The sequence below is a fragment of the Kogia breviceps genome, chromosome 3, assembly GCF_026419965.1.
Source record: "Kogia breviceps isolate mKogBre1 chromosome 3, mKogBre1 haplotype 1, whole genome shotgun sequence".
Classification (NCBI taxonomy): Eukaryota; Metazoa; Chordata; class Mammalia; order Artiodactyla; family Physeteridae; genus Kogia; species Kogia breviceps.
Window position 1 is genome coordinate 9537956 of NC_081312.1, and position 24002 is coordinate 9561957.

General features: G+C 40.2%; 1 protein-coding gene across 7 annotated transcripts in view; it reads left to right on the top strand.

The window, feature by feature from the left end:
* Window positions 1–365: 365 nt before the first annotated feature.
* DICER1 (dicer 1, ribonuclease III) overlaps window positions 366–24002 on the top strand; it is a 66812-nt gene continuing 43175 nt past the window's right edge. The window contains exons 1-3 of one of the 7 annotated variants that reach the window (XM_067027821.1): window positions 366–994; window positions 19476–19539; window positions 20526–20626. Coding sequence is in view for 2 of the 7 variants with exons in the window: in XM_059059295.2 (XP_058915278.1) it covers window positions 20573–20626 (54 nt within the window). In the remaining 5 variants the exon portion in view is untranslated. Of the gene's footprint in view, window positions 1156–19475; window positions 19540–20525; window positions 20627–24002 lie in introns of all 7 variants that reach the window. The other 6 variants (XM_067027820.1, XM_067027823.1, XM_067027824.1 and 3 more) reach the window with 6 other exon arrangements.

Sequence of the window (24002 nt, forward strand, 5' to 3'; positions counted from 1 at the left end):
CCACATGGAACTGGTGGCCGCTGTATGGACCAGCGCCGCCCGAGACATGCCTAGCACGTAGTATGTGCTAAGGGCTAACTCTTAGCAGAAGCATGGTTGCTGTTACCATACCTCGTCTGGAGTAAAGCAATCTATCAGGTGAGTCATCCGGAAGACAGGCCTACATTTGGGGATAAATTAATAGAATTTTCTTTTAGCCAGTCACTTACTGGCTCTCTGTATTTTAATTCACAGCTGCAAGATAAAATACACGGTTCTGACCTATGCAAATGAAGTTTATATAAATGGGGCCGCTGCCCCCATCTCACTTTCTGGTTATCCCTGTTCCGGGGTGGGGCTGGGGGTGGGATTAGTTGTCTCCCCAGATGCTGAGGGCCCTGGACCACTAACGCAGGGGAAAAGCAGGAGAGGGGGACGGTCCTTTAAAAAAGGTGCGGGGGCGGCGAACGGAAAGCCGAAACCTGCGCACAACAATTACGACCATGGGGAAGGGCCTCGTTTAGGGGGCCGTGGGTGCCAGAACGGGCAACAATGGAGGCAGACGAATTCCGAGAGCCAGCAGATTCTACCGACTCAAGCGACCGTCCGCAACCCCAGCGCGCGGGCCCGGGATGGTGGCGAAGGTGCCGAGAGGCGGGCCGTGGAACGTCCGGGTCCCGTCCCGGCTCTGGGCCGCAAACACCGCCTGGGCCTCCGCCGCTCGCGCCCACTGTCTCCCGGCTCCTGAGTGGCTGGGGGGCCGGGATTAACCTTTCACCGCCGCGCTCTGTCCAATCACAGGCTCGCTCTCATGCCGGCGCGGGGCGAGTGGAGCGTGGGGGCGCGGAGGGGGCGGTGCGGGCGCTGTTGGAATTCTCCAAGCCGCTGTGCGCCGTTGCCGCAGGCCGTGCGCGGGCTGCGGGCGAGCAGGGCGCTGCGCAGTCTCCGCAAGCGCCGGCGGGAGGGGTCGCGGCGGAGGCGCGGCGCAGCGCGGCGCAGGCTGCTTCAGGCCCAGGTGAATGGAGTAACCTGACAGCGGGGACGAGGCGACGGCGAGCGGGAGGAAATGGCGGCGGCGGTGGCGGCGCCGGGCGGCACCGGGAGGCCTGGGCTGTGACGCGCGCGCCGGAGCGGGGTCCGATGGTTCTCGAAGGCCCGCGGCGCCCCGTGCTGCAGGTGAGGCGGGCTCCCGCGGAGCCGCTTTGTGTCCGGGGCGGGGAGCGGCCCCGCCTGGCCCCGCGCCTGCCTGGGCTCCGAGGCCCGCGTGGGCGGCCGGCCCGGGGCCTGCGGTGGCGAGACTCGCGCGGGCAGATGGTGCGGCCTCGCCTGGTCCCGGGCGGCGCGGCCTGTGGGCCGGGCGTCCACGCCGCCGGGCTTTGCGCCTCCCCGACCCCAGCGCCCATCCTGAGTCGGTGCTTCCCAGGGACTTTGTGCGATCGCCCTGGCACCGGACGGGGACGGGCACGCGGGTGCCTCCGCTCCCGGAGTGGAGCGGGTCCTCGCAGCTCGCTCTCGGCCCGCAGAGAGCGGGGGTTTGACAGGTCCGGTTACGCACACGACGGTGGTACGGAGTCAGCCGCCGCGCCTCGGGAGCATCCTCGGGAGCCTGCTTGGTGGCGGTGGCCGCGGTGGGCCTCCTGGGTGGACACCTTCGAGGGGGCGGGAGGAAAGGAAGCCGGGCCGTCCGCGCTGGCAGGAAAGCGCGAGACTTAGGGGCGCGCCCGGCGAGGATTGTTCGTGTTTATTGGCAGGTGACCAGATCTGGGTCCCCAGGGACGGGTGGCCGAGGCCATCTTTAAGCCCCTCCTCTCCGGTGTTTTTGTGCCAGCACGCCTGGACTCTGCACAGGAGGCTTTCTTGAGGGTTTTCAGTCTTTGGGGAAATCAGTGTATGTTTTAAGTTGGCACGGCAGATTTTTTGTAGATTTTCCAGAAAAGCCGAGCTGCCCCATGGCTTTGCCCGCAGTACAGAACTAACAGACCACTTAATGTATCATTAATGGCCTGAAGATTTGCGAAGACAGAGATGAGTGGGGCTCCTTGCTGTAAAGTATTTAGTCAGTGCTTTTGTGAAGAAAGTCATCCTTACGGGGACACGTTACTTAACTCAGATGATAAGTCTGTTGTTGTGACTGTCACGGTTTAAAAAATATTTATCTGATTAAAGAATATTACTTTGAAGTCTTTGCTTCTTGACGTGCTTTGGTCTTTGACTTTTCTGAAACTTCACAATCCTGAGTTTTAGTTGTCTTCGTGTTGCTGCTTTTTCAAATGCAGCACACTCAGTGAATGGAAAAGGGTACAAATTAGGAGTCACTCGGAAAATACTTTTTAAAAACGTGCTTCAGTAAAAGGTTAACTCCATTGCAAATATAGTGGCATAAACATTAAATTTTTGAAATAAAAATACCCATCTTAACCCGGAGCTCCAATAATTTATTAGAGGGTGGATGATGGTACAAGATGCTGAATGAGGCTGCTGGTGAATAGTAATTTTAGTATTAATATCTTTGGGAAGTAGGTTGCCGTAATCAGTTTATTTTGCAAAGTGTTGTCTTTAAAGCTAGCTAGTAGCTGTCTGTGGCATATGTATATTATATGTAATGTATGCTGTATATACTTACATATATAATTATTTCAAAATTTTATTTTAGGACATACTTTATAAAACTTTAAAGATTAGAAACACTACGAAGATTGTTTTTAATATGATCTTTATGAACATTGAAATGGCAGTGTTGGTTAATGGACTTACTCAAGGCATCAAAATGCTGTTTTAAGAAAAGATGTGCACATTTAATTTGGGGAGAAAAGACCTTCTTTTCCTGTAGTTATTTCAATAAGGGCTTGTTTTACTTTTTATGCTGTCATCTCATGATTAAAGGTTAAGTTCTGTCTACTGTGTCATGTCTGTGGCACTGTGTATGTGTTGTAAAGTGAGGTGGTTTTGCCTTTGCTGAATTTTATTGTCGATTTAGAAGACATTTTATTTTGATGTGGCTCATGATTCTTATTTGATAGTGATTTTGTGGTAGTATATAGTGGGTAGTACTTTCAGTGCAGTGCTGCCTTCAAAGAAGGATGACTTTTATGGCATTGAGAGATTTATTCCCTGCACTGTCTGATGTGTGAGATGCTTGTTTCATTTGAGAAAATAGATATTTCATCAGCATTCTCTCCCTTGTGACCCTAACATCCTGTGGTCATTACTTGTGGCAAAGGAGAGAAGGGAAAAACATTTATTCATAAGAAGTTCCTCCTTACTGTGTGCCAAGATGTTTCAGGTGCTTTTATATGTGTTCTTATTTAATCCTCACTGTGACCCTGAGACAGACTTGGTATTGTCTTACTTTACATGCAAGGAAGCTAAGACTCAGAGAGTTATGAATCTAGAAGTGGCAGAGCCAGGATTGAATCTTGGTTTGATTTCAAAATCTTTGCATGTGGGCTGTCTTCCTTACGTTGCACTGCTGTTCCAAGTGGATTTTAGGGGAAAAACCTGTGTAACTTGCAGGTAAGTTTTTAGTTAATACTTGTTGAATGAATGGAACTCTGTCTTAAATGTTCAGGTGACCTTTGGTTATCTGAATAATTAAGATTTTTTACCTTTTTTGTGGTAAAATATAACAAAATGTTCCACTTTAACCATTTTTAAGTGTACAGTTCTGTGGCATTAATTACATTCACATTGTTTGCCTACCATCACCACCATCCATCTCCAGAACTTTTTCATCTTTCTCAACGGAAACTCTGTACCCATTAAACCCTAACTCCCCATTCCACCCTACTCCCAGGCCCAGGCAGCCATCATTCTGTTTTCTGTCTCTATGAATCTGCTACTCTTGGAACCTAATTGAAGCAGAATCATACAACATTTGTCCTTTTGTGACTGGCTTGTTTCACTTAGCATAGCATCTTCCAGATCCATTCATGTTGTAGCATGTGTCAGAATATCCTTCCTTTTTAAGGCTGAATACTCTTTCATTCTATATGTATGCACCACATTTTGCTTATCCATTAATCCCTTGTGGACACTTGGGTTGCTTGTGCTTTTTTTGGCCTTGTGAGTGATGTTGTTATGAACATAGGTATGAATACTTAAGTTTGAGCCCCAGCTTCCGCTTTTTTTGGGTATACCCGGAAGTGGTCGGATTGTTTCTAGATCATCAGAACACTAGACTCAGAACTTATTGCAGTATGAGTTCTCTCAGGGTTTTTCCAGGTTGTTATACTTACCTACAAATAGGAACTTTTTGTTAATAGAAGACTTTAATCTTCTTGAGGCCCAGGATTTACTTGTCTTTATGGTCTCGGTTCCTACCAGTGTTTGGCAGGTAACTGAATTCATTCCGTTGATGCGTCCTGGAGGCCTGTTCTGCTCTGTTGGACGGTAGAGGAAGGCACTGGTCAGGTCTCTGCTTAACTCGTGTAAGTAGTAAGTTGGAGCCAAGTGATTTATCCTTGTGCTCTGCATTTTGGACATTCAAGAGTTCAGCTCATTCTCAAAGCCCGATGGATGTATATGTTTTATTATTTGTCTCCTTTGAGAAAGGATTTGAGATGGTCTTATGATAGATGTTTGAGAGGACAGTGAAAATAGCGGTGAAGGTTGAGGGGTAGAGTGTGGAGGGAATTAGATGAGAAGCTCAGCGCAAGGATAATTAGCGTCTGCATGTCACTAAAGTTTTTTGGTTTTTTAAAAAATATTTTATTAGTCAAAGCAGAAGAGGAAACAGGACTAATTATAGTTGGTATTGATTAATGAAAGGAAGTACAGCAGTTAATCAGGAAAAGCAGACTTTTCTATTGTATGATGAATAAGCATTTGAATTCTTACGTAAAATGACATTAACAATATGTGGAGAAAACGTTTTACATTTTATAGATGATGGAGAAATAGTTTTCACATGCCATTTTAGAGAAACTGGATAAAGGCGTCAGGCATGATGGAGAAGCTTCAGTAATGTAGGTGTACCTGTTCTGGTGATTTGATGCATTAGTTTAGTTAATTTCTCTTTCACATGATGTCCATCATATATCAGTTGTCTCATTCAGTCTTTTGACAGATGCTTAGTAATAATCCATTCACAATGTACTCTTTTCTGGATAGTATAGGCAGTCCGGGTTTTCCAGATTCTCTCTGCCAGTCTTTAGGAATGTGTGTTGGTCTAAAAAGTAGGATTGCTTGTATAGTGGTATAGCCTCATTTTTGAGGTCCAGCTGATGAAATTGAAATTTTCAGTCATGTAAGAAGGCCTTTGTTAAAGTAAATTTTGAGTACAAAATGGCTTTCCTATTTTCCTAGAATTGTCAGTGAATTGTTGGTTCTCCTTTAATATGCAAATTTGCTATACATTTTAAGTAGGTGGCTAAGAAGATGCCACAAGAACACATTGTCTGAGGCTGTCAATAAGACTTACTGGAAATAAGGCACGAAAGACTTGAATTTTGGCCTTACTGTTCTGGTTTTTGAAGCTCATAGTGACACTGAATGTGCTGTGCTAAGGTTTATGGAATGGTAAGGATAGTAAGGGTAGAATAGAACGGTGCTGGCATAAAGAGGGTGCTCATATTTGTTGAGTGAATAAATTATTTTTATATTAGTTTTTAAAGGACTTAGAAGCTAACAGTTTTATGGAAAATAATATTGCTTGTATATTAAGGCTTTTAAAGAGATCATTACTATTCTGATTTTGGACAAATCATGCTGCCTCATTCTTCATTAGTGAGGACTTACTAGGTACATAGAGACATTGTGGATGGAGAGAAGTGAGAAGTTCATAGAAGAAAATTGCTGTGAAATTGGGAGTTTTCCTGGTATTGTAGGCTTTCTCATTGCTGAAGCTGGCTAACCCTGATAGCTGTTGTGGTTGTTCTTTTTCAGGTGACAGCTCAGTGTGTGCAATAAAGTAAGAATTTAGAAAACACATTTGGAAATTCTTTTTTGATTAGAATATGTCAGCAAACCAGTTCAGAATTTTAAAAATAATGTGCTTAAAGAACTCAGATAATGAGAGAAGAATCTCTATTTAAGAACTGATCTTGGACATGATGTAGAAAGGTTCTTTGATGAAGGAGTTAGATCAGTAATCCTGTTTGAAGGGAAAGAGAAAGGCAGTAGACTTTGAGATACTTTGAGATTTTTTTTTTGAGAGGGCGAATTTAACATGCTGAGCCCAGATCTTCGCGTGGCCTCTCCTCTGGCCCATCCTGCTACACTGCCATCACTCAGGGGCAGCTCTGATTAGTGGTATTTTAAGCTTTTTCCATTTTGCAGAATTAAACATTAGTATTTTATCAAAGCATTGTAAGGATGTTTAAGAGCAAGTCTTTGTTGTCAGAGAGACCAGGGTTCAAATTCTGATTCCTCCAGTTTATAGCTGAGCAGCACAGGGTATCTGGCAGCCTTTCTGAGTCAGCTCTCTCATCTGAAATCCGCTCAGAATAATAGTACCTACTTCTTGAGGCTGTGAGGAAAAAATGAGTTTCTTAAACTCTTAACCCAGTTCTATCACATAACCACCATTTCATAAAACTCAGCTGATATTATTTTGCTTCAGATATGTACATTAGAGGAAATTTTGCTCTATGCTTAATGTGATTTGATGATATTGTGATTTCCCCAGAATTATGAATATTGAGATGTTATGCTTAGCTTTATAATGGAAGATGAAAACGAAAAGAGGGCTTGAGTGCAATATTTCACAGACAAGTATTCTATATGAGGGTTGTCGGTATTGGATCAAATGGTTCAGCTACCTTAGTTGGGTCTCTATAATAGTGACCAAGCATAATAGTGCCTTAAGTATTGCTAAATTTCCCTATATAACTATCATTCTTCTGTTATGTATGAATAAATGCATCATCCTTGAATCTGTATTTTGAAGCAGCATAAACTTTTTATATATATATATCGTATGTACTTGTTATAGTCCAGTGATTCTTATTCTTTGGAGACTCCTGATTTGACAAAAGATATGAATCTTATCCCCGGAAAAATGTGCATGTGCATATTCAGAATTTTACATACAGTTATAGGAGGAGCAGGGACCCCTGCTGAACCGCATCCATACATGCTGATGTAGGCTATATGAACACAAAGACGAGTAATAGGTTAACCAAGGATAAAAAAATTTCAGATAATTGAGGCAGACATGATTGGTGGAATGAATGAACAATGTAAACTAACAAGTGGTTAGGAAACCTGTGTTCTAGTTTGGCTTTGCTTCTAAATAACTAGATATGTTAAGGGCAGGTCACCCTGGCCTTTCTAGACTTAGTTTTGGTTTTCTCACTTTTAAAATGAGAACATTTGTAAGGCTCCAGGGTATCTTATAGTCGGTAATCTTTGGAGCATCTGTATAATTCAGGGACTTCTCCATTTCAAGCTGAATCTAAACTACATGTGAGACTTGGAAAAGAGAGGCTGCATATACTGAGCATTGAGGTTTGTATGTAGACTATAAGAAAGTAGGTGATGGAATTGTGAGCTGTTCTGAGCAGGAAAGGTTAGGTGAAAACCATTGGAAGTAAGGCTTGGAAAGTAGGTCAGGTCGGATTGTGCCTTGAACAGACGGCCAGATCTTTCCGAGACAGTTGAGTCTTTTCATCTTTTACCTCTGCATCTAGTACAGCTTAGTGAATGATTGTGAATGAATGAGAGTCTGGTAGGAACTGTTTAAACTCTTGATCTGATCAATATGATGAAGAGCAAGTAACCCACTGAGAGGCCTCTGGTACTATTAAAGAGGAAAAAAGTGTTTGATAGGCACCTTCGTATTTTAATTTTAAAAGCTTATTATGTTTTGTACGGGGCTTCCCTGGCGTTTCAGTGGTTAAGATTATGCGTTCCAGTGCACAGGGTGCGGGTTCCATCCCTGGTCGGGGAGCTAAGATCCCACATGCCTCACATCCAAAAGGCCAAAGCATAAAACAGAAGCAATATTGTAACAAATTCAATAAAGACTTTAAAAGTGGTCCACATTAAAAAAAAAAAACTTAAAAAAAAAGCTTATTATATTTTGTATATAACACTACCGGGATTACCTACCTTTTCCAAGGATCTTGTATATTGTATAGCTAAACATTAAAAAGAAAAAAACCCCTGATTTAAAAATCTTTATATGTACCTGTTACATATAATAAACTCAAGTAATTTATTTATCTTAGACCAAACATAATTTTGGTGTTCAGAGGGAAATGCAGAACTTTGTTGATTCGAAACATACGAACAAATAATAGAACAACCTAAATTAGGCATTTAAATGTAGTGTGTAAATTCTACTGGCGTTAAGGCAAGCTATAATTTTCAAATGCTATTAGTGCTTAAAAAGAGTAATTCTTTATTGCTTACATAATACATGGGCTTTAGTTTCCAACCCTTCTTCAATAAAATATGTGAAATGAAGCATTGTCAAAGGGTGCTTTCTTTGGGGGATAATTGGTAAAAAAAAGTTTTTGTTGACATATGACAGAATTCTGAAGGAGAATATTTATTGTTATTATTTAAAATCAATCTTTGTATATCTCTAGCTTTTCTGTTGCTGAACATTAGGAGAATTCCGAGAAGTGTTTTTACGTATGAATTGGGTCCATATTTTGGCCAGGAGTAGGGAAATAAATAATTTTCCTAAGGCCTCTTTAGCATGCACACGTGCACATGTATGCATGAACCCACACATACATATACACATGCAAAACATACACTTATACATACATATATACATGTATGAAATCTGTGTCTTGCCTCAGCAGCAAATGCTCTGGCAAAATGCTTACCTGTGTTGTCTATATTGAGTGAAGAAAAAGTTACATGGTACATTGTAGTTTCTATAATATTAATTTATCTAGTTTATTTCACTATGTCTGAACCCCCTTTATAATAATCTGTCTTAAGGTAGCACTTAATTCATTTTACTAGAGAAAGAAGTCATTATGTAGTTTCTGTGTCAAGCAGTAAATCACGTTTAGTCTTCAGCTAAATGTAATAAAGGTACTGAAAAAAATGGTGAGATATATAGTCTGTTATTGTGTATTTATTGAGCACCTGGACTAGAAAGGCCAAGAGAAATATCCATAGTCAGGGCTGAGTTCAGTTGCTAAGGCTTTATAATTAAAGCAATATTTACTTATATGTGTTTATGCAGATTCAGTTAAAAGTAAAATATTCAGTGGGCATCTGTTAATCTTAAAATGGTTCCATTCTTTTTCAACCCCCTGAGGAGATCAAAAGGAACATATCCGGATACATATTTTGACCGGCAGATCAGTGTAAATAGACACTTCCTTTGAGACCATAGTGTTCTGTGTATTGTGGAAATAAAAATAGGAATCAGACAAAATTTTAAGCAGAATTCTACCTCTCCCATTCATTAGTCACATTTGACTTGGGCAAGTTATTTCAAATCCCTTTAAAATGGAGATGATAACTTGTCTTAGTGTTGCTTTGTGGATTAAACCAGATAATAGAATATAAGTGCTCAATAAAGGTAAATTTTCTCCCTTTCCTTCTTTACTCCGGGAGCTTTTGATATTTCATACTTGGCCATGGTATATGAAGAATTCTTACACATTGTATTAAGGATTGTTTACTTCTCTTTTAAAATAAACTTTAAGTGAAATCAATTTCAATTGATATACAGGAAAGTACATATATCGCAGGGGCACACAGTGAACATACCAGTAACCAGTGCCCAGATCAAGGAACAGGTATGACCTGTGTTTTATAAGGTCTTCTCAATGCCCCCTCCCAGGCACTTCCCTCTCCCCACTCCAGCCCCCACCAAAAAGAGTAAACACCATTCTGACTTAATTACTTTTCCTTATTTTTAATTTTAATTATATGGTAAGGTTTTGTGTTTGGTTTTTTGTTTTTTCTGTTTTTTTTCTCTGTACGCGAGCCTCTCACTGTTGTGGCCTCTCCCGCTGAGGAGCACAGGCTCCGGACGTGCAGGCTCAGCGGTCATGGCTCATGGGCCCAGCCGCTCCGTGGCATGTTGGATCCTCCCGGACCAGGGCACGAACCCGTGTCCCCTGCATCAGCAGGCGGACTCTCAACTACTGTGCCACCAGGGAAGCCCTGTGTTTGGTTTTTTTCACTTAATATTTTAAGTGTGTGAGATTCATTCTGTGTTGCATCATTGAGTTATAGCACTTCAGTTATGTGATATGTTAGCATTTACTTATCTGTTATATCGTTGATGGAGATTTGGCTTGTTTTCAGCTTTGGCTATTATGAATAGTGCAGTTCTGAACATTCTCATGCATGTCTTTTGGAGAATATTTGTACATATTTCGGCTGGGCATACACTTAGGAATGGAGTTACTTGGGGGGGGGTACATGTATATTCAGCCATAGCAGATACTTCCAGTGTACAGTGCTGCCAGTAGTGTGTGAAAGTTCTCTAAGCTCCACGTTCTCCCCATCATTTAATGCTGTCTCTCTTCATTTTAGCTCTTCTGATGGGTGTGTGGTAGTAGCTCTTGGTGGTTTAATTTGTATTACTCTAATTGCTGATGAAGTTTATTGACCATTTTGGTATCCTGTGCTTTGAAGACCTTTGCCTGCTCTCTATTTGCTTGTCTGCCTTTTTCTTACTGCTTTGTAGCAGTTGATTATATATCTCCTGTTCTGGTTTGGCTTTTCACTCTCTTAATCAGTTCACTTTTTTTTTTTTTTTTTGCGGTACGCGGGCCTCTCACTGTTGTGGCCTCTCCCGTTGCGGAGCACAGGCTCCGGACGCGCAGGCCTTGCGGCCATGGCTCACGGGCTTAGTTGCTCCGCGGCATGTGGGATCTTCCCGGACCAGGGCACGAACCCGTGTCTCCTGCATCGGCAGGCAGATTCTCAACCACTGCGCCACCAGGGAAGCCCAATCAGTTCACTTTGTAAACGGAAGTTCTTAATTTTAATGTAGTCCAGCTTGTTAATTTCTTTCCTTACAATAAATTTTTGCTCACCCCAAGAACAGGAAAGTATTCTTCTATTTTTTTCTAATAACTTTATTGTTTTACTTTATACATTTAGATATCCAGCTGGCATTGATTTTGTGTATGATGTGAGGCAGGAGTCAAGATAACACTTTTTCCATCTAGGTACATAATTAGCCTGGCTTTTATTTGAAAAGACCATCTTTTTTCCCTACTGTGCTACAATATTGTTTTTGCCATTAATTAAGTAACCTTATGGGTGTGGGTCTGTTTTTACATTCTGTTCTGTTGCATTGTCTGTTCTTGTGCCAGTACCCATGCTGTTTTAATAAACTGATTGATTTTTGAATATTAAGCCATCCTTGCATTCCTGTGATAAACCACGGCTGTTCACGATGCATTATCCCTTGTATACATTTCTGAATTCAATTTGTTAATATTTTATTTAATATTTTTACATTTTTTTGTTTGAGAGACAGGTCTAATTTTACTTTCCTGTAATGTACTCAGGTTTTGGTGTCAAGTTTATGCTGGTCTCATGTAAAGAGTTGGGAAGTATTTCTTATTTATGTCCTCCTGAAGAGTTTGTCTTTGAGATCAGGGTTATTCTTTAAATGTTTTGAAGAATTTACTAGTGAAGACATCTGGGCTTGGAGTATTTCATAATCAGTTTTTAATTCAATTTCTTTAAAAGCTGTAGGCTTCTTCACATTTTCTCTTTCTTAGACGTTAATTTTGGTAAATTGTATTTTTCAAGGAATTTGTCCATATCATCCAAAGTATTATCCAGAGTAAGATATAATTGATATTAAAACATAACCAGAGGGGCTTCCCTGGTGGCGCAGTGGTTGAGAATTCGCCTGCCGATGCAGAGGACCTGGGTTCGTGTCCCGGTCTGGGAAGATCCCACATGCCGCGGAGCGGCTGGGCCCGTGAGCCATGGCCGCTGAGCCTGCGCATCCGGAGCCTGTGCTCCGCAACAGGAGAGGCCACAACAGTGAGAGGCCCGTGTACCGCAAAAAACCAAAAAACCAAAAGAACAAAATATAACCAGATAAAACTTTGCTCTATGTGGAAAAAAATTACAACTTTTTAAGAGAGTCATTTAATGATTTAATATAAATAAATACTCTGTTGTGGTGTGTGGAAGAATAGAAGTGTTTAATGTCACTGAAATTAGGTTTTTTATGTCCTTAGAATTTAGGCACAAGTATGATTTATATGGACAAATTTAGTTCCCTGAAAACTAACAGTTACTTTCATGAAAAAGATATTCAGAAGCTGTCGGTACGTGACATCTGTAATTAGATTGGAAGCTAAATTTTTAATCTTTGGCCCAAGTTCACTCTGGATAAATTTGACTAATGAATTATAATTTAACATACTCTTTGTTGTTCTTGGAAGGATTGTTTCTAAGTGATAGTAAATGAAAATAAGTAGTTAAGGTTCTATGAAACAGTAGTATTTTAAAAACTTTCTGGGAGGTGGGGGGCAATCAATATTCAAATGGCCTCTACCTAAGAGTTGCCTGTTAGTGGTGAGAATGGTCAGCCTTTCTTCATGTATTCAGATACGTCCTGCTTGTGCCTGGTACTCGGATTGGTTCTGGACATATGGATTATATATATTACATTACTGTCTTCTAACTGATATTGTTAACTTTGTGAAAATGTGACACTGGAGCTGAGACTTGAAGATTGAGGAGCAGATGGCCAGGGGATGGTGTGTGCGAAGGCTCTGTCTGAGGTAGGAGAGAGCTTGGTGGAGGGCCTAAGGCCCTGTGACTCGGGGGAGATGGGGGAGGTAGCCAGCCCCAGCCAGGGAGAGGGAGAGGCACGGTCACACGTAGTAGTAAGGATTTTAGATCTTATCCTAAGTGCAAAAGGAATTCATTGAAGGTTTTGAGCTGTCTTGCTGTCCTGGTTTGATTCATCACATTTCCCGTACCCTGAGTCACCTGGAGCTTTACGCCCCTTGTGTACTCTACCTTTGATGTTAATCCCTTTGGTTTTTTCTGGGACTGATGCTTGTTGGTCGTACTTGGCAAGAGGTTGAGTTTGGCAAACAGCAGCTACTTCTTGTGCTCTTAGTGTTGGATACTGTGTCTCGGTCACATTGTCTATTTGCCATTCAGACAGTTTACTTACTCAGTGGGTCCCTTAGAGGTGCCAGACTCTATCTTTGCAATCATGTGTAAGCAGATATATGTGGGGTATCCTGGTGGCTTTGCTCATGTTCAGACAACGTAGGATTAAAAGCACTAGCTTGCAGGATACGGTAGCCGCCAATTCTGTCCTTTGGTCCAATGTGGGTACTTGCCTGTTGTTTTAAGAGGACTATAAAATTCCGAGAGGTGGGCCAGGTACAGTTTTGGTTCTTGCTGTTCTTCCCATTCTCAGTAGTCCCAAGATTCGTGAACCACGTAGCATGCTCTTAACTGACCCTCAGGGAGAGGCCCTGAGAGTCTTCTTGAGCATGGTTCCCACAGTCTCTCACCTCTTCTCCCCAATATGTGCTATTCCTTTTTCCACAACAAACATCTTACCTATTTTTTTTTTAGCGATTTGCATAGTTGACTTAAGCTAATGAGTTAAATGTATATGTTGTGGATTATGTAGGGGAGAAAGAGGAGCCCAGGGGCTGCCGTCTGTGTAGGCCCCATTGTAGAAATGAGGCCATTTGCCCGCAGTCTTAGAGCTAACGGGCTCATTCACCACTCTGACTTTGGAGCCTACTTCCTTTCCTCTCTTATCTGGATTCTTTCTATAATGTATGTATATTGGGTATAATTGTAACATAGAGTGAAATAAGAGTTGTTACCTTAGGAGACTGCATTTATTTTGATGCTGCTTTTCTTTCTTGAAGCATCTCTGGAATTCCTGTAAGAATGGTTGTGTGAGGGGGTGTTTTTTAAATTGTATTTAGCAGTAGCAGATCTGCATCTTTCTTTTTAGATTAATTGAATTTTTGGAATTTTTGGAGAAGTTCCTTTGAGAGCCAAGTGCGGATCTCCAAGTGGAAATGTACTGTAGGCAGTCAGGGATAGTGAATTGGAGCTAGAGATGGGGTGACCAACCATCTGTGGTTGGACTAGGTGGGGGGGGTGGTTCCTGGGACAAGAGATTTCAGTGCACCAACAGGGACAGCTGCAGCCAAACCTGTATTCGTAGAGGCAATGATTGTAACCAGGAAAAGGAATGTCCCCTGTAAAGGAAAGAGTAAAATTCAGGAGTCTCTTACTTTGTTGTATTCAGATGTTCTTGTCTATGGGCCTTGATAGAGAGTCATTCTTAGGCTGAGATTAAGTAGGTGACAACCCTTGGTGTATGCTGAGACTAAAAAAGGCCCACAGGACGAGCTTCTAATCCCTTTAGAGCTGTGGGACACAGCACTGCAGGACACAGCTAGTAATTCCCTCAACTCGACTTGCCTGGTTTCTGTTTAAATGCTGCTTCACATGCTGTCTCCTCATCCCCCTGATGTCCTTTATTATCTTCTCACTAACTAGTGCTATTACTACACATTCTTCAAAACTGAACTCAAATTCTCACATTCTCCAGAATACAAGTTGGCATTAGGGATGTCTTGCTTAATAAATACATGTTGAATGAATGAACAAATAATTTAAGGGGCAGGAGGTGCAATGAGAGTTTTTTAAGTGGGGAAAACCACTTTAAGTATCACTTTTTTTACTACTCATCTGTGGAGGCTGTGGTACACTCGTCATGGAGTTACAGGGAAAGCAGAGAGCATGAGTGTTGCACGTGGCTGTGCTGTAGGCTCTGCCTCTCACCTGGAACTTCGATATGTTTGCTTCCTGACTCAGCGTGGACTAAGCGTCCATCCATAATCATCATACGTTTCTTAGGCTCATTTTGTCTCAGAACTGACCTCTCTTTAGTAGTGAAATGTTCACACTGTAGCATCTTAAAGCAGCTTGACATAGAGAATTGTGGGCCCTTTTCCCTCATGGGTGTTCTTATGTGTTGTAAAAGGTAGAATTGAGTAACATTCTAGCACTTGTTGAACAATATTTTTGAGTAAAGTACAGAAACTTGGAATCAAACATTAACCTTAAAACTCACCTTGAAAGCTAGTGATGTATTAAATATTTACCTTTCTGAAAACAAAATTGCAAAGCAAGGGTCATTATAGGTAACTTGAAGGGCAGGGGCGGGTATCTGTGCCATTTTGATGTGTTGGAATGTTGTCTTTTTAAGAAGTATTCCAAGTCAGTGGACCATTGGCTGGCAGCCTAGAGTTACTTTCTATATGGAGATTTTGGTGGATGGAATTTGTTAAAATGGTATTTGACCTGTATTCAACTTCAATTTTGGACAAATCTCATTTTAGGCATAATTACATTGAAATGTAAATATAATATGTTTATGTTACAGATTTTAGAGAAATGCAGAAATTTGTTTGGTTCATAGAGTAGTGCAGGAAAAGAAGGCTGGTGAATTTGTGGTTTAAGTTATAGAAACGGGTAAATTTTACCACATTCAGTGGCTTAAGAAGGGAGTTTTTTCCCCAATACTTAAGACAGAGTCATATATCTTTATTGTCTTCATCCTCAGTTTAAGAGTGTGTTTAATTCTGAAAGTAATAAATTGTTCAAATTGTAGGGGATTTTAAAATGCAGAAAAGTTTTAAGGAGAAAGAATTTACTTATGGTAGTAATCCCAGCCTCAATTTGGGGTGGAATTTTCTTTCCCTCCATTCCTCCCTTCCTCCCTTTCTTCTTTTCTTTAGTTTTTAACTTGAGGACACAATCAGATCTTCCTGTAAATAAAAGTTTGTTTCATTGAATCCCATAACATAAGCATTTTTGTTAATTATAAACTGTCATCATTTTAGTAGCTCAGTTGAACTGTGGTTCGTTGAAGTGAGCCTTCCATGGTTTACCAAACCATTCCCTCATTCATTGTTAGACACTTAAGAGCTTTTTGGGGAGGAGGGAGGGACATTTTTTGCTATTATAAGTGGTAGTGCTGAAGGGTGCATATCTGAATGTAGTTTGTGTTAATGTTGTAAGCTAGATTTATATGCAAGGATTTCTAATTAATAATGACAAATATGACAAAAGTGAAAATGGAAATATCTCTCTTGTGCTGTGTATTTAACTACCCAAGACTAAAAATTCCAGTGTTTAAATTCTTGAAATTATTATCCCTTTTCTCTTTGGTCTGTCACTCTTTGGTTTGACCTTAGTCTTTTCATATTCTATATTCACCAAATAATAGTTGATAAATCCTTGAAATATTTATTTTATGTACAATGGGTATTTTGGATATTTCCTATCTTTTTGTTTTCTCTTTCCTTGCATTTTATATTCTCAGAACTTGTCTGATGGTGATGATGATGATGATGACGCCGGCAGTTACTTGCCCAGCTGTGCGCCATTTCATTGCCTCCGAAACAGTTCAGTCATGTTTGCAGTGATGTCTGGGGAGCCAAACAGAAGTAGCACGTAGTATTTTTTGGTTTTTGCTTTTAAAGAGAACTAGTGGACACAAAGGTGTTTAATTTTATTTTACATTATATACCATGTTTTGTGATTTAAATTTGTTTGATTTTCATTGTCCTGTAAATTCATAATGACTAGGTAGCTTGGAGTTTGTGGTTTCTCAGCTTCATCTGATTAAAAATACTGTATAAAATCTTGTATAGTACTTTAACTTTGTAGGAGAATAATGTTTTTATATTGAATCTTAGGATTGATACAACATTTCAGGTTCTTTAAGGAGTTCCTTAAAGTCTTAAGAATTGTACGACAGCAGTGGTTGTAGATAGAGATGGTAGTGCGGTTTCTTTAAAACTACCGTTGTTTATTGAACATTTTCTGTGCAAGCACTTTTGATCTACCCAGGTTAATAGGCGTTTAATTACTTAATCCTCATAATAGGTGCTCTATTTTATAGGCAAGGAACCAACCTTAGAGAGAGGTAGTGGAGTCGGATAAACCTTGGTCTTCCTGACACTGGACTCTGCTAGCATTCAGGTTATTTTAAACGAAAGATACTTAAAAAGAAAGAAGGGGAAAGAAAAGACTGCTTTCTGCATCCCCAGTGGCCTTACCCAGTGTCCCTCCAACATCAGAGGGCCTCGGTGAGGAGGGAATGACTATATTCTGAAGTATGAAGAGGCGAGAGCATCGGCTTGACTTAGGAATGAACTTAAAACAGCCACCTCTCTTTCTCCTCTAACTTTAATTTAGAAAAGGGAGGTTGTTGGGAGTTATTTGTAAATACCTCAGATCCGCCTTGTGTGCAGATTCCTTTTTAGGAACAAGAGGAGGTGTTTGCGCACTTAAGCTCTATCTTCATTTTTAAAACTGCTCTCTCCGGTGCAGTTGAGCAGTATATTTTAGGATTTCTCTACTGTTTCAAGTTTCAAGAAGTGGATTTTGTTATTTGGCATGAATACTTTTTGAGAATTGGACTATTTTTTTCTTTTAAAGCTAATGTTGGGGAAATATAATTAAAACCAAAATCTCCCAACCCAGAAAATCTCTCCAAAAAAGTAGAAGAGAAGGAAGAATTTTATTGAGTAAGCATTAAACCAGAATGTGATGTGTATCTCAGGCTATCCACTAAAGAGATTGCAAAGACAGAAATCTTATTCTTTTGTAGAGCTAAGTGGTTACAACACTTTACACCCATGTTTTCAAGATAAAATTGCTAATTTTCTTGTATCTTTATGACTGGTGGTAGGTTTTGCAATTTGGAGTCAGTTGCCAAATTAGGCCATCCTACGAAACTGGGAGATTGGGCATTATCTTTCTTGGTGATGACATATCTTAAGGAAACATTCTTGAGAAGTGAGACTGGCTAGAGGCTTATTTGGCTTTTATAAAGATTCGAGTACAGCACAAAAGGACTGAAAAAGAAGTTCTGAAAAAAAGAAAAGGAGGGGAAGGAGTCTCTTTCCTTTCTTTTCAAGCGGGAGAATTGAACCCCGCTTATTTTTAATTTGCCCTTACGTCAGCAACCTGTATTATAAACCTGTTATTTTATATCCATAGCCAAGGATGCTGTTAGCATTTAGGCTTTGGTCGGAGTTAAAATTAATGTCTTGGATCTCCATAGCATATTTGTTACTGTATTAGAGACTAAAAGCCCTTCAGACGTTGTTTAGTTTTATCTGTTAGCTTCCAGGAGTATTTTTGACAGTGTTTTAATGTCACAGTATTGATGTTGTGTGGGTGTGTTCTTTTGTTCGCTATGGAACTTCACGGTAGTTGTGCATTTTGGGCTTCGTGAGAGTAGGAATGAAATCTGGACAGTAATATTTGTAAAGTTAGTAGTATCACAATCTGTGACACATAATAAAATGAATGAGTTGGAAGTTTTCTGTTACCAGTTTTGAAAATATGCACCAGGAAGCTCTAGATGCCTTTAGACTTCAGACTCGGAGGGTTAGCTGTCTGTTGTTACAAGCCTTTGTCTGAAAGAGTACAGCCATATATGGGATCTAGATGCTAATTAGGTTAAGTTGTTGGTTTATACTAGAACTTGACTGAGCATCTGGTATGTGGCATGTCTTTTTCAGAGTTATCTTAAAGGGACCTGTCAAACATGAGTTTTTATGTATGTAATTTAAGTCGTAGTCATCAATTAAAATTAGAAAACTTGGGCTTCCCTGGTGGCGCAGTGGTTGAGAGTCCGCCTGCCGATGCAGGGGACACGGGTTTGTGCCCCGGTCCGGGAGGATCCCACATGCCGCGGAGCGGCTGGGTCCGTGAGCCATGGCCGCTGAGCCTGTGAGTCCGGAGCCTGTGCTCCGCCACGGGAGAGGCCACAACAGTGAGAGGCCCGCGTACCAAAAAAAAAAAAAAGAAAATTAGAAAACTTGACCTATTGGCTCCGTAGTATGAACATAAGTTGTCATTGTACTTGGCATGTTAACGTTCTAATTTATCTCTCTCCAGAATTGTCTAGGGAAGTAAGTTGGACAACTCAACAGTAATTTTGTAATAGTGGAGTTGCATTAAATTTTAAAGGATTATCAGTTTATTATTTTGGCTACGGTGTTTCTAGAAAAGAGGTGAATATGAATTGCAAAGTTGTCGAGTGTGACACATCAGGCCAAGTTCGTGTATTGCATTTACATCATACCGGATGGCAGTACAGAATGGAATTAAAAGTCAAAGAATTGAGGTAGTTTTTGAAAACTTGAACTCATTATGAGAGTAAGGGGTTATAAGTTCATGTAAAGCATGATACTGACTTACTGTAGTCTTTTAGTACTTTTAAAGCCAGATTTTACTGGGGGAAAGTGTAATTTACTTCCAGGAATTCTCCTTATATCTAATTGGATTATACTAACAACTTTAAAAAATTCCCAATTGTAAGAGAACATAATAAATACTAATTTTTAAAGGGCAGCCCTTTCATACATATACACTGTTTTCTTGATTCCCAATAGATAAATACAAAAATTGTTTTTATCAGAGATCTTATTCTGATAAGATAAATATCAGAAACGTTTGTCAAGCAGGAAATTTCTTAAAGTTGTTTTTGAAAAATGAGTTGTATGTTCTAAAATATTCTCTCTGATTGCTTTTAGGTTACCTAGGGTATGAATTAATACAGACTTGGAAACTGAAAGAACTTAGAATCAGCATTTTGAGGTAAATATGTACATACTAAAGTAGTGTGAAGGTTTCCCCATTCTGCTTTGTTAACTTTTTAGCAAAACCAATTTGTGCATGAAATGAGAAAGTTTAACCTCCACGCACGCAGCACTGTAGACTAGACTAGGCTAGACACAGATAAGGGAATAGAAACCCCTGCCAATTTGTTTTTCCTGAGCTTGTGGTAGTAGAGGCATTGCAGTTAAGGAGCATAAATGAAATCTGGTATCAGATCTAAAAAAAGCAACATTTGTTGATTAAATCAAGCTTTTCATCTTAGTATTTTACGCTTCCTTATTTTTTGACTTATAATTTTGATTTTGATTTATAATCTCTTAGGATTATTTAGGACCACCCCTAAATTTAAATTTCTCCACAGTATTGACGTTGTTGAACTGTGTTCTTAAATTTTTATTCATAAATGAATTTTATAAAAGAGTTTATCGTTAAATTGTTCTTTGAGTGTGTAGTTTTAATTTCCTTTGAGAAATTGAAATTGCTGATAGATTTCATACTTGTAGTGAAAACTTACTCGCAGGTGATTTGGATTACTCAGCCAGGTACCTCTTCTGGGGATCTTCTTTACTTCTTTTGTATACGTGAATTTAGGAAATAACACATCTCTGTCCTTTTTATTTATTTATTTTTTCCATTTCCCTAATCACTATCTTTAGAATTTATGTACTTTGTTTGATTTCCTTGTATTCATTTTAAAATCTTTCCTCTAACTTTTCTCAAGGCAGCCCAGGCCCACCCCAGTCTCTGGGAATTAGGCATGCTATTGTTGTAGCTCATTCTCTTGTTCTTTGTTTTAGAATAAGACTTAGTATCCTAAAATAACCCAGATGTCTTGTTTAAATTTTAATACAAAGTAATGGCCTTTTATCCAGCTTTTCATATCCATAAGGCTTTCTTGTAGATGCGTTTATATTTAGTTTAACTACAAGAGTCTTAAACTTGGCTATTTTTGCATTTATTTTTAGAGCAGAAGCTTGGGTATGCTGTGATTTTCCAATAAACTGCTATCACAATGTCAAAATGCAGTTCAGACAACAGCAACACAGAGATCTCAAACATTAAGACGGTAAATCTGGGCTTTATCGTATGCGGAAAGAGGAAGAGAGTTTTTATTCATGTGTTTTACTGAGTTATTTCTAAATGAATCATACGAAAGCTATGAAACAACCTCACCGCTTTCATGAGTGTTAATTGTTTGACCAGAAATTTGAAATCTGTGATTGGAAAATAGTCATGTGGATTACTCTGTTGGCTGTGCTGAAGCAGTTAACTGTAGTCAGTTAATCTGTGAAACTATAGAACTTTCACTTACCAGCAGGGATTCAGAGCTTTTCATTAAGACCAAGTTAAGAAAAAAAAATCTGTTTAAACATGCCAAAGAAAGTAAAAATTGGCAAAGTTATAGGTTTTTCAGTTTTCACATTATTGGATTACTTGTTGAGTTTTTTAATGTTGGATTTGCTTTCTTCAAATAGATAATGTATCGCTGGGGCCATTCACTGTATACTAAATGAATGAAAAATAATTTAAATATTGTGACCTTCTGGAAATGTAACGGGGAGGGTTCAATTGCCGTCCTCCATTTCCCTGCAAATTTTCTCTCTTGTATCCACCCTTCAGGGTGAGTAGGAGTGGGGCGGGTGTGGATTTCCAAACCAAATACTGTAGAAATATCTTTTGAACTATGATTCTGTTCTGTATGGTATTTTGTGTACACTCATGAATCTCTGATTCAGTTCATCAGATATTTATTTAAATGTACATATGGTACTTTATACCAGGAAATTTAAGAGCTGCAAAGAATGAGACACACATCTTGTTCTCGTGGAGCATGTTTGCCAGTGTGCCAGTAAAAGAATAAGTCGTGTATGTATGTGTCTCTGTGAATATATGCAATGTGATATAAGTTATAAAAGGCAAATAGAAACTGTTTGAAGGTTTTTATGTCACGCACATGGACAATATTTGCATTTTACAAACCTGTATTTTTTGTTTGCCATGTCGGGTGTGATTTGGTTCGGTAGGTGGTAGAAATATGTGTGAGACATACAGCTCTTGCACTCAAGGAGATCCTACTCTAATGGGTCATATTTATTTATTTACTTTTTAAAACTCTTTATTTGGAAGTAATTTCAAACTGACAGAAAATAAGATGAGGACAAAGAATATGTGCTTTAACTATTTTGCCCCCCGTTTGCTTTATCAGTTGCACCCACTCTCTCTCTGTATATCTACGTGTAGTTTCTTCTTCTGAACCATTTGAGAATAAGTTGCGTACGTCATGACCCGTTTACTCCTAAATATTTCACTGTATATTTGTCAAGAATAAGGATGCTCCCCTGCATAGTCATGGTGTGGTTATCGACTCAGTGAATGTGACATTGCTGTATCTACAGCCTTATTAGTGGACTCCGTAACGGTCTTTATGGCATTGCTCTCAGGAGAAGATCCAGTCTGAGGTCACTTACTGCGTTTAGTTGTCATGTCGCTAGAGTCTCCGTTAATCGGGAACATTTTCATAGTTTTTCTTTGTACCGATACTGATAATTTTGAAGAGTATAGTTCCCCCTTAAGAAAATGGAACAACAACAACAAAAAAGGAACATTCTCCTATTTTTTAGACTATTCTAAAAATAGATTTTATTTTTTTAAACTACTTTATATAGTCTATAATAAATTTTTAAATATTTATAAATAGACTAGTTTTTAGACTAGTTTTTAGACTGTTCTAAAAATAGAACATTCATTTACTTTTTAGACTATTTTCTGGCACTGTCATTATTGTTAATGTTGTCTACGTGAAAAGAAACGATGACCGTGATAAGACGGAGGGTTCCTGCTGAACGTGGTTTCTGGAGGTGGAAGAAGTGTGTTTGGGGATTTACACTGCTGCCCTCTTTTCTCCTTTTAAAATTTCCAGGGCTTCCCTGGTGGCGCAGTGGTTGAGAATCCGCCTGCCGATGCAGGGGTCACGGGTTCGTGCCCTGGTCCGGGAAGATCCCACGTGCCGCGGAGCAACTAAGCCCGTGAGCCATGGCCGCTGGGCCTGCGCGTCCGGAGCCTGTGCTCCGCAACGGGAGAGGCCACAGCAGTGAGAGGCCCGCGTACCGCAAAAAAAAAAAAAAAAAAAAAAAAAATTTCCATCCACCGCAAGGATTTAGGCTTCTTTCCTGATCCCTTCCACCGTGTCTTTGTTTGGTCTTGGATTAACATTTGGGTTGGGTGAAAAGTGAGGTGTCAGGCTTAACAATGATAAATCATCCTACCAGTAAGCAGCCTGGAGTAGTGAAGGAGAAGTACAGTTGTCCCTCAGTACCCACGGGAATTGGTTCCAGGTCCCCTGCAGATGCCAAAATCCATGGATGCTCATGTCCCTTGCATAGTACAGTTGGCCCTCCGTATCTTTGGATTCATCCAACCAAGGAGAGACTCGACCTGCGGGTGTGGAGCCCGCGGATAAGGAGGACCGTAGAGATATCCCAAGAATGGTAGACAGGTGGGAAGTGCCTGCAAATCTCTTGGGCCTTCAGCGTGACCTGCTGGATCTTAGGAAGTTAGGTAAAATCGCCTTCCGCCTCAGGTTCTCTGCAGCCGTGTTAAGAAGCTTGAATGATCAGCCTGGGGGTGTTTATCCTGTGGGCCTGTAGAATTGAGAGAAGTGAATGCTGAGTGCGAAAGGGGTAAAAGGAAAGGCTGTTGGGACTTTGATTCAGTAGAGAGTGAGCACATTATTTTTCATGAAAGACAGTTCTGCTTGACCCAGGCAAAATAATGACTTGATAGTTTTTCATAATGTACTCTGGAATGCTGCGCTTGCCATCTTCCTCTGAGAGCGATAATGAGAATGTCTGTGCTGTCTCCGGTCCACGGACACGCCTGCCTTGCTGAGGTCCTTGGCCCTGCAGCCATTTGCCCCTTTACCATTTACTTGAGGTCCTACTTGTATTAGCTGGATGTTGAATTCTTGTCAACTGAATTAAGCTCTGAAATCAGAATTTGGTATTATACCTATGCATAAAAGACACTCTACTCTTGAGACTTCTTGTTGGATTAGCTGCAACAATTTAAGTCACTGTGTTGTACAATGGTTATAAATTTAACATGTCAAGAGATTCAGAGTTTTTGTTGTCAAGGAACAAAGAGTGGGGATTCTTTCTTTCCAGTGTCATAGAGTAATAACAATGAACACTGCAAAGCAGTACAAGGGAGAAAATTCCCTTCTACAAGGCAAGTAAATTCTGCTGATGATGGACTTTCACGTAGAGATTTGAAACCCTAACCCTCTATCTGCAGGTTAGGAATTTTAAAAAGACTGAATTATTATTTTCTCATTTTACATAATCATTTTTATCTTTGGGGAAGAATATATGCAATATAGAAGAGTGCTTAGATACCATGAAATAACTTTTATTTCACAGAATGGTGTTGCCTTGTTTTAATTT